Source organism: Dipteris shenzhenensis, chromosome 18 (assembly GCF_047967505.1).
Source record: "Dipteris shenzhenensis isolate YYH24624 ecotype China chromosome 18, Dip_SZ_1.0, whole genome shotgun sequence".
Taxonomy (NCBI): Eukaryota; Viridiplantae; Streptophyta; class Polypodiopsida; order Gleicheniales; family Dipteridaceae; genus Dipteris; species Dipteris shenzhenensis.
The window spans coordinates 10,057,640-10,071,471 of NC_141613.1; the positions used below are offsets into that span (position 1 = coordinate 10,057,640).

Here is a 13,832-nt window from a genome sequence, read left to right on the forward strand (position 1 = left end):
CCATGAAGCTGCCCTGTATCTGCAAGATGATCCATATGCAACAATAACAGGTGGGTAGCAATGGCATACAATAGCGAACTAAGGGGGCAACCCTGTCTCACTGAGCGGGTCATAGTCCAGGTTCTTGACAACCCACCAGCAAGCAAACATTGCGCAGTGGCATGAGAGTAGAGCCAGTAAATAATTTGAACCAGCCGAGGGCCAAATTCCAATTTATGCATAGTCTGAGAGATCAAATCCCAATGGACAGTATCAAATGGTTTCGCAATATCTACTTGCAGGATGAGAACATCTTGTTTGGAGTATTTAGCATACTCAATTGCAAGCAAAGCATTAGAGATATTGTCAGTAATCTGCCTTCTGGGAACAAACCCATACTGCCTGGGATGAAGTCCTGCATGCAAAATGAATCGAACCCTGAGGACAATCATTTTGGCAATGAGTTTGTAAATGACTGGCATAAGAGATATGGGCCGCCAATCAGCCATTGTCTCAGATAGTCTTTTTTTGGGGATCAATTTGACAAGGCCATGTTTCCAAGGAGGAGGAAGAGATTGTTCTGCCCAAGCATGATTGATCATAAGAAGAAGTGTGTGTTTGAGATCACCCCAAAATGCACGGAAGAATTCAACGGTCAATCCATCCCAACCAGGAGAGCTGCCTTTACGTAAATGACTCAAAGCATCATCCAGTTCAGTAAGCTTAAAGGGCTGCTCTAATGCATGAGCCTGTTCCCGAGACAATATGGGCTGAACATGCGTAAGGAATTGAAACCTGGCTGCATTCACTTGCAGGGAATGATCAATCTGAGGAGAAAAGAGATGATGGAAGTGACTGGAGCATTGCAATTCCAATTCTGATTTGGAGGTAGTCCAAGTGCCATCATCTTTCCTGATCCTGCAAATATCCTCCTTTCGCCTATCTGCATGTAGGCTTTTAAAGAAAGCTTTGGAGGAGCAGCCCTTGTCCAAAAGAGGTTTCATGCGAGCTCGAATTTGCCACTTCTTTAATTTGCGAAGATCATTTTGATGGATGATGTGAGCAGCATAAGCACAAGAATCCTGTTCAGAAAAGGTGAGCTGCCTATAAGAGCTGATTATATCCATTTGTTGCTCGTGAGATTGAGCCCATTTCAGCTGGAGCCTGAGGTCTCCCATGTAACTCCGTCCATAGTCTTGAATAACAGCCTGCAAGCGATGAGCAAGGCTGATCCAAGCAAAATCCATATCCTCCTGAGCATGTGAGAGGAGGGGGCGGACACCGCTTTCACCATGTTTTGAAGTTGTTGATGAAGCAGATAAGCACTATTAACATGAAGTAGGCAACGACCAAAAAAAGGCATATCATCTGTCAAACTTGCCATAGATAAAGTCAAGCATACTGGGAAGTGATCAGATAGCAAGAGGGAATGATCAACCCATAATGCACATGTAAAACTGGCATACTGCTGGGCATGCAACAGATACCATCTGTCAAGTCGAGCCCAGTAATGAGTAAGGGCATTGTGATGGTATGTATAACCCATATCTCTGTCCCTTGTTGAGAGCCATAGATCTTCCGCATGCAAGAAAGAAAGCATATCTTCCCAATGTTGAAGCTCAGTGGGGATCATATGAGAACGATGAGTGGTATTGTCTTGAGTGGCAGGCGAGTTGTTAAAGTCTCCACACAAAAAGGCATTAGACAGCCATGGATATTGTTTGAGGGAGGCCCACACACACACTTTTTTTTTTTTGTAAAACCAAGATACTTAGTGATGAGCCTATATGAATCAATCAGAGGCAGAGTTCGTGCCCTAGGTGGTCTGTCGGATTGACATGTGGCCACTCTTCTTCTCAAGGCCCATAGATATAGCGATCAGCTCATACAAGGGACATGAATAGTCTGTTCATGCTGATCAGTAGCAGCGATTCAACTGTGATTTTCTTCCTCGATGACACCAACCCTCATGAGATCAAGAGCCATTATCAGAAGAGCCCATCTTTTCTAACCTTAGCTAACTAGCGGAGTTGGTCCCACATACAACACACATAGGTCTAGTCATTCGGATGGATAGTTGATTCGTTGGTTGACAGTTAAGGGCCTCCCATTGTTGCCCTTTACATTTGGATTCTCTCTCTCTCTCTCTCTCTCTCTCTCTCTCTCGCAGGGGTGAGAGCGTGATGTATTTATTTTCTTGTCTCCGACACCAGCCTTGGGTTTGGGTGCCTGTTTTTAGCGGCCCCACCCCTTAACTTTCATTGTATCTAGTTTTTTTAAAGTCTCATAGACCCTTCGGTCCTTCATACGCATCAATAAACTTTTTTCTAGTTAACCTCAGCACTACAATTAAATGTAGTATTCTAGGCGATCACATACCTCTACTGAGTGAGGGATTATGCTTCCTCAATCTCAAGCTGACATAAGCTACCATGGCTGGCCTTATTCGCATCCGTGACACCAGTAGTTAAGGGTGATTAGAGGTATTGGTATGCGTGTACATGCAGATTATTTGAGAGCTTGGGACTCCCTTTCAATATAGTTTTGAGGCACCCTTTGTTTTGCTCACTTACCACGAGGCTAACCAGGTTATGTGGGAGAATCTCATACAGCTACACACATTTAGAACCTAGTTAGCCCCTAGCAGAGCTCAACTTCTACAGAGATCACTGCTTATGGACATCAGTGGAGGGCTTCATTGATCCACCAGCCTACATATGGATCCCACCTTCCCCCTTCATTGAGGATTTTGATTGGATAGTTCCATGTTTCCTCATACTGACTACACATTGAGATTGGATGGGCTGAAGTTATACCTAGATAGGGCTGTATTTGCACTACTTTTATTTAATCTATAGGAGATCGAGTTAGAGGAGCATTTTGCTTTTAGATGCTGTGTATACTGTGAGATTTACCACGGTCTCTTTAGTGATGGATTGGACCCATCTCTAGTCTCTTGTCTCACTTGGATCACATATGTTTGGTGACTTTCATTCATGAGGCTGTACGACACAAAGACTAGCTGTTCAGGGCACACATACATGATCGGGTTGCCTAGCTAGATTCCACCCAAAGTGTGATCTTGGAGTTTTTTTAATTGGATAGCGTAGACCAATAGGTCCCAAGGAGATGACGTAGCCGAGGCATGGAATGACAGACATGACAGACCCGTCAACGTTTTGATGCGCAATTCAAGCTCGAGGATCTTTCCCTCCATGCTCGCCAAAGACCAAAGGCATAGTTGATGGGTGTGACAGTGGCACTTGTTCGACTCAAGGCCACAGATAGGAGACCATAGCGGACCACGTATATTGTTTGACGTCCGCATTCTATCATGGGTTTTATGCTGTCTCGCAGCCTTGTACACCACTGGAGCCTCTCATAGACTTGGTTCCTCAGACAACATACAAAGGATCACCACAGTGATGCCACATTGCAGCTCCCATCCTCTTCATGGGCTTAGACACTTTGTACTAGTGTTTTATGTTTATGTTGTATTCGTCTTGGGTATAGATGCCCAATTAGAGGCTCTACCCATTCAGATCTTGTGTCTTTTGAAGACCTTAATAAACTCTCTCTCTCTCTCTCTCTCTCTCTCTCTCTCTCTCTCTCTCTCTCGCTACCCCCTGCTCTCCCTGCTCTATCCTTGCGCTACCCTTGCGCTACCTCCTACTCTCTCTCTCCCGCTACCCCGTGCTCTCTCTGCTACCCCCTCGCTACCCCTTCCGTACCCCCTCGCTACCCCCTCCGCTACCCCTCGCTACCCCCTGCTCTCTCTCTCTCCTGCTACCCCCTGCTCTCTCTGCTATCCCCTCGCTACCCCCTCTACTACCCCTCTGTACCCCCTCGCTACCCCCTTCGCTAGCCCCCGCTACCCCCTCCATACCCCCTCGCTACTCCTCTCTCTCCCTCACTACCCCCTCGCTACCCCTCTGCTACCCCCTCCGCTACCCCCGCTACCCCCCCGCTACCCCCTCTGCTACCCCTGCTACCCCCCCGCTACCCCCTCGCTACCCCTAGCTCAACCCCCCCCCTCGTTCTCTCTTTTTTTTAAAAAATTAAAAAAAAAAGAAAAAAGATCGGAGCTGCGAGCGGGGGTTCTCCAACAGCTCCGACCTACTGCAATCCCTTCTTTGCCCGCTGCTGCCTCCCCCATAATGAAGGGAACAGGGGGATGAGGACAGGAGACTAGGCGGGAGACCCTTCGGTCCAAATTTGCATACGCGTGGAGATGGGGAAGGGGAACGGTGACAAGGCGAAAACACAAAAGCAATTCAATCTGGAGGACTTCAACAAATGTAGCAATCGGAGCGGTTTGACAGTGGACAGCACCGCGGCCCTAAAGAAAGGGGCCCACCCAAAGCCCATGCCGCTCACCACATCCTCGACCTCTATGGTTACCACCACTATTTCACCACCATCATCCGCCTCATCATCTACGCCACCTCTCTCCTGCATCATCATCACAGGTCTCTCCAGTAGCCTCACCATTGGCCCCACCGGCCACGGCTCCACAGTACTTTCCCCTCGTATCACCTCTACCTCTCAGTCAGGCACCCTTCATCACCTCGTTCGGCCTCGCTACTTCTACATACCACTCCCCCGCCCAGATCATGCTGTCCCCACCCTCAGTACAACCTCAACAGCCCACCTTCATTCCAACCCCTCTCGAGATCCAGTTCCCACTTGGACCAGGACATCTTAGGCCCCTACCAGATGCTTGGGACTCCCTATTGGCTAAGATACACAGCATCCAGGCCCGTTAGGCAGAGCTGACACATTACACCCAGGAGCAAGCCCGATACACCCAGGAGCAGGCTTGCATTATACACGAGCAGGGCACCCTTATCCAGGGACTCAGGCACGACATCACACAGCTTCGAGAGGAGCTTGGGACCCTCAGAGTAGCGCCTGGAGGGACCCCAATCACAGAGATGGAGGCATAGATAGCCACGATACAGTCGGCTATAGTAGAGACGACTAGATGGGTGGACGTGGCGAAACGGTAGCCCGCGAAGGCAACTGTTTCAGCCGCCATACAGGAGCAGCAACAGAGGGCTTTGAAGGCCCTCAACATCCGGATACGAGGGATCACGCGAGACAGCACCAGCACCACTAAGATGCCCATGGAGGAGGTGATCACCTTTATGACCATCACCATGGGGGTCCCCGACCATGGCATAGAGGGAGCATGGCATGTTGGGAGAGATCCCAACCGAGAGCAGCCCCTAGTCATTTCCTTCAGAGATTAACATGCTCGGCTAGCGACACTCCGACGTCGAGCCGCTCTACGAGAGCATCCCACCGTGTCCATGGACGAGGATTTGACACCACTACAGATTGAGGAGTGACGAGTTCTTTTGCAGCAGCGGGATGTTGCTCGCAAGGAGGGGAAATGGGCTGTGGTCCGAGATGGTAGGTTGTTGACCGGCACCCGTCGGGCTCCCACCCGTACCCCCTAGGGGGACGGGGCCTATGAGACTCAGGTTTCCTAGACCCTAGATTGCACCATTTGGAAGTGCAATGGTACCTTATGGTCAGACCTAGGGAACTTCTTGGAGTCTTATACAGGATGAGACATAGTCTTTTACACGGAGACACACCAGAGCCCAGAGCGTCCACTACCGATAGTCAGTGGCTACACATGGGAGTCCGCCTTCAGGGATGAGACGAGGGATACAGGAGGAGTTCAAGGATCAGGCGGGGTCGCAATATTGTACAGGTCTTTCCTCGCTGGAGCCATCTCCATTGAGAGGAAGGACACACACTCCCGATTCATGTGGATCTGGATCCGACGCACAGACACCTGTGACCTTTTCATAGCAATATGCTACTTCCCGCCAGACACATCCTAGTTCGCCAGAGTGGCACGAGAGGAGGGTGAGACATCGCCATATGCACCCTTACATCAGGATATCCCAGACATTTCAGCCTGCGGGGAAGTTCTCCTTGTTGGGGACTTCAACGCTAGGATGAGCACACACTAGGCACCACTCCTGGACATGTGAGACGACTCTACCATGCTACTAGACATGGACCTGGATGGAGCAAGTATGACCAGGACCTCATCGGACCGACACGGGCCTGTTACACCATATGGACATGCGCTCCTTGATCTGGGCAAGATGCATGATCTCATCATCTAAAACGGGCTTGACCTATGGCTCTCTTCAGGTGGCTTTACTTGCTTCCCATACGCGGGGGCCACTTAGGAGATTACATCATGGGATCCCCTACCTTCACTTCATGTATCACCAACTTCACCGTAGCACCACTCCCTGCAGGAGCTGATCACACATACCTATTCTTCACTATCGCCACACCACACACACCACATAGGAAGCACGACACCTACCACGACATACACTTTGATCACAGCCTCTCAGCGGCCTACTCTGGACGCCTAAACAGACTCCTAACCTACATCGATCACATACCACTCATAGAGGACCGTGCTGCCCTGATTAGTCGCACACTCCACGAGGCTGTCCTCCAAATCTTTCCCCACACCACACGGTCCACTAGACCACCACCTCTTGGTTCTGTACCTTGCAACAATTGGTACGGTGCGGAGTGCAAGGCTTATCGCCGACAGCTCCGACTTGAAACCAAATGTCACCTCTCGAACACACCAGACACGGTACGAAAGTACCGACGTCTTGTACGTCGGAAGAAGCAGGCATTTCTTTGTCGAAATGAGGAGCTGCTGCTGCACATCTTGTACAGCAGCAACTCTAAGGATTTTTGGCGGAGATTCCTTGAGCATGGGTCTCCATCACTCCTCACCGACACGAGAGTCTGGCACACGTATGCACACCATCTTTATGATGTCCCACACCAGCCCACTCCAGATCTCATACACACACCTCGCCCCACCACTTGCACGTTGTTCTCCAGAGGGGGAGTCAAGGATGCGACATTGAAACTGCACAATGGCCGAGCTAACGATCATAGGGGCTATGCACGGAGTTTATCGCATATGGGATCGACACGTTAGCCCCGATCCTAGCAAAGCTATTTAATGACGCTATTTGCCTTGGCTTACCCCGCACCTAGACACTCAACACCATCACCCCCATCCACAAGGCAGGGGATCCCATGGACCCAAGTAACTACAGGACTATCATGATTAGGCATGTGATGTCCAAGATCTATGCAGCTGTATTGGATGCGTCGGTCAGCCTATTCGTAGAGATGAGAGGGCTCAGAGCAGAGGGTCAGGCCGGTTTCAGGTGAGAACATGGGACTATGGGTCACATACTCACACTCAGGAGTGTCATTGAGGAGGCCAGATCACGGAAGGAGAGGGTATATTGCTGCTTTGTGGATTTTCGCAAAGCCTTTGACACAGTACCTCGAGCTCGTCTCATCACACGCCTACAGACACTGGGATTTGATCAGGAGATCATTTGGGCAGTGATGGCACTGTATGAGAGAGTCTCAGGCCGAGTTCGGATAGGCGCAGGTTGGACAGATGAGATGTTGAGTACCATAGGAGTCAAGTATTGTTGTCCCTTATTACTGACCCTGTTTGGCCTCTACATCGATGAGCTCGAGACTTTCATGGGGGCGTTTGGAGGGACCGGTTGCTCATTTGCTGGGATCATCATCAGGATTCTTCTTTATGCAGATGACGTGGCACTCTTGTTGTCCACATCCGAGGGGCTCCAACGACACCTGGATGCACTGTAGGCTTTTTGTTTATCCCATGATTTGGAGGTCAACCTTGGCAAGACCAAGGTCATGATCTTTAACACCTCTCGAGCAAACATGCAACGGAAGCAGTTTACTTTTACTTTTGGTGGGTCACCAGTTGAGATCGTATCCTCATACACTTATTTGGGGGTCATCTTCTCCGGCCCGATCTTCACGATGAGACTAGCGATGCAGGCCAGACTGAGCAGGGGATACGCCTCACTGGCTCGGCTAGAGAGACAATGCTTCCACTCCCACTTCCAGGACCCTCGGACCAAGGCTCTTTTCTTCGACTCCTTGGTCCGACTAGCCGGTATGTATGGCAGCCCTTGTTGGGGGCCTGACATGTTAGAGATAGAGTGGACACGGGTGGAGCGCCTGCAGATTCTCATGCTCACGGATGATCCGGGGGAAATCGTTTGTACCACATCACATCATTCAGGCTGAGTTTGGTGCTTCTCCACTCCATCTAGATGCAGTCTTTCAGACCATTATATATCTACACGGGGTTAGATCATATGGGGACTGCACATTAGGGAGACAGAGGCTGCCATGGTTGGCTCTCGATTCCTCCATGAGGTTGGTAGCAGAGGGAGATGAGCGATGCTGGTATGCACGGACTCAGAGATGGTTTGTGAGACTAGGGTTCCACATCGATAGGATACCTCATTTTCAGTACAATTTAGATGCCCCTCCGGTACTCCCACCCACCATCCCGATCGGGCCACACACCAACCAGGTCATTCGAGAGGACCTCCTGCAGCTACACACCTTTAGGACCTGGTTGGAGCCGAGGGAGCTTCCAGTGAAGCTTAGTTTCTACAGAGATTACTGTCTTCGTATTTCGGAGGAGGGATTCATCACACCATTGGGGTACACTGAGCTTCATATGCCTCACTCACTACGGATCTCCATCGGACAGTTTCGGGTATCATCACACCACCTCCGCATAGAGAGCGGTAGAGCAGAGGGGATTCCTAGGGAGCATTGCTTATGCATATTGTGCGACTGTCAGGTGGTCGAGTCGGAGGAGCATTTTATTTTTAGGTGCCCAGTGTACTACGAGATCCGAGGTCGCTACCACTGCCTCTTCACAGATAGCTCTGGGCTCCTTTCCAGATTCCTCGCCTACCTAGATCAGAGATGCCTCGTGGCCTTCATTTACGAGGGGGTCCGACACAGAGAGTACTTACTCAGGCGACGGGGCTTGGCCACATCAGAGTTCTTCCCATCGAGTGACATTGATCGTCCAGTCTCTAGCCACAGACGTGACAGAGACCCCGACCCGACGATCGCAGCACGACACACGAGACATCGAGGGGACACAGATCACTCTGGGGGACCTCCCGTCATTGTTTAGACCCGGGATACGTCCCTCGGGAGTCACGGTGGCTCTGGTCTTGCGTCGAGCCTCGTCTAGGAGATCGAGACGCACAGCACTCCTTGATGGGCACCAGCGTCCCATCACCGGCTATGCACCAACTAGGGCGACATGACATACGGAGAATTCCGCTCCGCTCCAGCCCTTTTCTTTTCATTGTTACATCCAGATGTATTTGATTTGATTATGTATGATCAGACTTAGGATTCAGCATGGGTGATGATGCTCGTTTTAGTAGCTCCACCCTTACTGTGATTTGTATCAGGTTTTCTTTCAGTCTCATAGACCCATCGGTCTTCCAAAGACTCTAATAAAATTTCTTTCTTTCTTTTTTTCTTTCTCATAGACCCTTCGGTCTTTGGAAGACTTCAATAACATTTCTTTCTTTCTTTCTCTCTCTCCACCATGTATTCTAATACCTTTAATCCACTGATGAACAAGATATTGCAGCTACACTTCTATTATGATACATTGACAACCTTGTTACAACAAAAACAAACACAAGCTGAGTGTGTGAAACAAGTGCTTGAATGCTGAGTTTGCATCAGCTCTATGCCTAGGCAATAAAGTGCACTTTTATGGCAGCAAATGCCTTGGGCACATTATTGGCACCAATGGGATTCAAGTGAACTCTTCAAATGTGAAATGTATGAGGGAGTGGCTGCAGCCATGCAATCCCACTCAAGTGAGAGGGCTCTTGGGCCTTGCCTCTTCCTACATGCGCCACTTTGCCGAATGGGCAGCCCCTTTCACAGCCCTCTCACAGATCTCCTGAAGAAAGATGTTTCTTCTTGTGATCAAAGGAAGGGCAGGTCAGTTTTGAAGATTTGAAATTTTCATTGATGCAAGATGGAGGTAGATGCCAGTGGCAAGGAATTGGATTCCATTCTTGTGTTGTTTGACTGTCTTACCAAGATGGTTCACTCAAAGCGAAGATTTGTTTATAATTAAGTAATTCTAGTTTAATAGACTGCCTAAATCGAGAGTGTTAGATAGATATGTATGGTTTATTAACCATTTTTGGACTATGGTGTTTGAGGCACATGGACTAAACTTGGAAAGAGTGGGAGGAGACAGCCCTTGTAGGTCGAGATTGTTCATGTGTTGCATAGGCTGAGCGGCTAGAAAAGAGGGATTACCATTAGTGATGATGACAATGGCAAGCAAGGGCCCTTTTTATCCTTTCTTTTGCTAAATGGGCTTCCTACACATTGACTTTGTCTGGACTGGCTGCAGGCTTGCTGACATATCATGTGCAGGACAAGGGATATGTTTTGGTGTGATAAATCAATCTACGTGAGGTTGAGGGGTTGATTTGTGGAGGAATAGCATCAGCTCATCCATCAATTTTAATACCGCAAGAATGCCTCATGTTGACTTACAATATGGCATATTACTAGCAATGAGTGTATTTTCCTTCAATTTAATGGATTTTCCCTTTTTATAAGCAAGGTTGTTTTCTTCCGTATTAGCGGACATGCAAATTTCACCTTGTGAAGTTCTTGTCCATGTTGCGGCGTGTTGGTATTGTGATAATTCCTTCTATCTTAAATGGTGCGTTGCCTTATCAACTAGATTTAGATGCTCGTTTGGGAGAGACTAAAATGAAATCGTTTAAACTTCACAAGCAGTTGTAGCTTGAATGAAGAGATTTTGGACTACTTTTTGATTAGCCTTCTCCTTTAGTGCTAGCCTTCGTCATGGCTGAGTCTGCTCTTCACCTCCAAAGTGCTGATAGAAACTCAGTACGAAGACTTTGTATAATGGATGCTCAAGTATGTGTGGGTGTGTGGATTTTTATGTGTGAGAGCATTTTTTAATACTATGGTCTACACCCAGTGTTGGGCACTGATGATGTCAGTGGGGATGTCATAGTAGCTAGTCCCTGCTATGCATGATGGAGTTCATGGTTTTCAACCTTATGCGTGACTATCATGAGATTGAAACTGCACTATGTTGTGTTTTTAGAGGATGAGTTTGGGACTGTTCTTGGATTCATCTAGGTATATATATAAGGGTGTTTTCTCCTCTCACTTCAGCTATCTAATCTTTTTTGTTTTTTTACCTTGAAGAACCAAATGGTCAAAGCTCCAGAAAACAATTAAATAGTCGATGCAATTTGGAGATTAACTTTTGGAATGTTTGGGATTGTCAAAGGTACTTAGTAGTTCACAACAGTGAATTGATGGCAGCCTCTAGTCTTATCTATTTTCTTGGATGCTCACTTAAAACAGAGATTTGTGAAGCGTTTCCCCCCAGGAATCTAATATGTCAAACCTTGATAATTCATTTTGGTTGGGAACTAGGCATATGTCTTCTTCTGAAGTTTATTCTTTGCATAATGAATGAACGGCTATGTGTGCTTAACAATATCTGTGCAAACTTTGGAAAAAAGTTTGCGCACGTCAAATGCCAGCAACATCCAGCTAGCTATGACGTACTCCATTTTGCTCAATACAACATGGAAATTGGGTCAGGTGCATAAAATACAACATAGTGAAAGGGATTCTTTAGAGAAATTCACAGTTTTTATTGTTTCGGTCAGAGTTCTCCGAGATTCTCAGTTCTATCTGAATTTAACAGTGCATCTGTCATTGTGTCATCTCTGTGTTTGTGATTTCTATAAATTCAGATTGTCTTGAAAGTTGATGCCCATTTTCAATCCTTGCTTGATTTGTTTTTTTCTGCAGAAGCTGTGATGGAGGCATTTGTGCGGCTTCATGAGAAAGGGCTTATATACAGAGGTCTCCTTTCAAATTTGGTTCACTGTTTTTATGGAGTGGACTCTTTTAGTTTCCAAACCGTTAAAGCCATTATAATTATGAGGCACATATCGTTTGGTTTTAATCTTTTTTCCGCCTCTATAGAACTTGTCTTATTTTGTACAAGGACAAAATCCTTTGTTTATATATGCCAAACTTAAGATAGAAACAGACATGATCTCTGAATGGGAGCTTTTTGATTTTTGAGCGTCCTAATCTTTTCACTGTGAGAATCAAATAAGAAGGCATCTTTTATGGTTTAGGTTCTTGGCCCGGATTCAGGACAGTTTAAACAGGTTCTTGCTCCAAGTTCAGGACAGTTTAAACATTTATCATCATGTACATTGTAAGCTCGTTAGGCACATGTACAGAAAGTGTGAGCCTTCTAAACCAGGGTGATGATTGATTTCTGTCAAGAAAGTAGATTTTGATATGATATGCTATGTACCCCCTCTCACAGAGACATCTTGGTGTCCCTCTCTACCTGTTCCTTTTTTTTTGGTTTCAATTGTCAGTAATGGGTGTGGATGCCTGGTTTAGTGGCTGCACCCTTTAGTTTTTTAAAGTCGTATCTGGTTTTCTTGAGCCTCATAGACCTTTGGTCTTTCGAATATTACAATAAACTTTCTTTCTGTCTTTCTACATTGGCAACATAGTATCAAAAGATTTGGGTGAGCAAGTCTTTTGGCTAAAGATTGCTCCATGCTGAGAGATTTATTACTTTTTTCCTTACATGTGTAGAGCAGAGGAATCTCATTTCTAATAATGAAAGAATTGTATGTGGAATGTCGGATGATTTTACGTTCTTTGCTGTGAATAAAGTAATACTCAACTAATGTTACTCTGAAACTCTTCTCTTTAATGTATGTTTCATAATGTATCTTCCCCTTACATTTCTATTGCATTAGATTTGAAAATAACCCTAGCTATAAGGGAAATCGTTTAGACTTCACAAGCAGTTGTAGCTTGAATGAAGAGATTTGGACTATTTTTTGATTAGCCTTCTCCTTTAGTGCTAGCCTTCGTCATGGCTGACTTTGCCCTTCACCTCCGGAGTGTCGACAGAAACTCAGTACGAAGACTTTGTATAAATGGATGCTCAAGTATGTGTGGGTGTGTGGCTTTTTAACATTTACATTAGTAAAGGAAAGGGTACCTATAGTGTAGATGACCAAGGTGCCTGTGTTGCTATTCTACCAGCTGCTGGAATAGTCCAAATGCAGCAGGTCACAGTCAAGGGCTTTAGGGTTTACTCTCTTATTTTTCGTGCTGTAAGCTATAATAAGTTGCTTATATTAGGATTTGAAATAAGTGTTTTCTCGAGTTTACAAGGAATGCCTCCAGAATAGATGGTTTATCACTTTTCCAGTCCATAAATCTTTGAATACAAGCAGGCTTTGCATTCATTATCTGAGTAATAAACCTTTGAAGCCCGAATCTCTTTGCAGCAAGCTGCATCAAATGCTCCTGAACATTAGTATGATCTGTGAACTTGAAAAACAGCGGATTATTGTCCTTCCACTTCGAGGCTTGTCCAAGAAAGCTGTATGCTTAGTCTTTATCGTGGTAAACATTCTGTGGTGTTTGTGTGAGGCCAACGTGGTCTCATGCTGACTGATCGAAGGTATGGGGCTGCTGACATGCAATATTAAACTGCTGATGCTGGGTTTGCCTGTTCTTTCTGTCAAGCCTTTCTTTTACTATACAGCTTTCTTCTTTGGAGCTTCTTGTATGCAAGCACGGATGCCATATCTGTTACAGCCTTGAGTTGAATGAAGGGTGACAACGATTGATTACTGCATGTGCAAAGTATCAAAGTGATAAGATCCTTTTTTCTGGTGTGTGTGTGGGGATTTCAAAGCCCGGCTCGATGGGGGGGGATGTTTAAAGCGCTCAATCAGTAGCCTTATGAAAGAATTTACTTGTCCATTTGTGTTGTAACTTGTACTGTGTTTTTTCATGCTTTTTTATGTTTTTTTGTGGGTGCTTTGTACATGTAGCGTATGGTATGGGAT

The 13,832-nt window shown here is 46.6% G+C and overlaps 1 protein-coding gene across 3 annotated transcripts in view; it reads left to right on the forward strand.

Moving 5' to 3' along the window:
* EMB2247 (protein EMBRYO DEFECTIVE 2247) overlaps positions 1-13,832 on the forward strand; it is a 122,694-nt gene that overhangs the window by 30,108 nt on the left and 78,754 nt on the right. For all 3 annotated transcript variants that reach the window (XR_015542605.1, XR_015542606.1, XM_087389562.1), the window contains exon 7: positions 11,746-11,799. Coding sequence is in view for 1 of the 3 variants with exons in the window: in XM_087389562.1 (XP_087245688.1) it covers positions 11,746-11,799 (54 nt within the window). In the remaining 2 variants the exon portion in view is untranslated. The remainder of the gene's footprint in view (positions 1-11,745; positions 11,800-13,832) is intronic.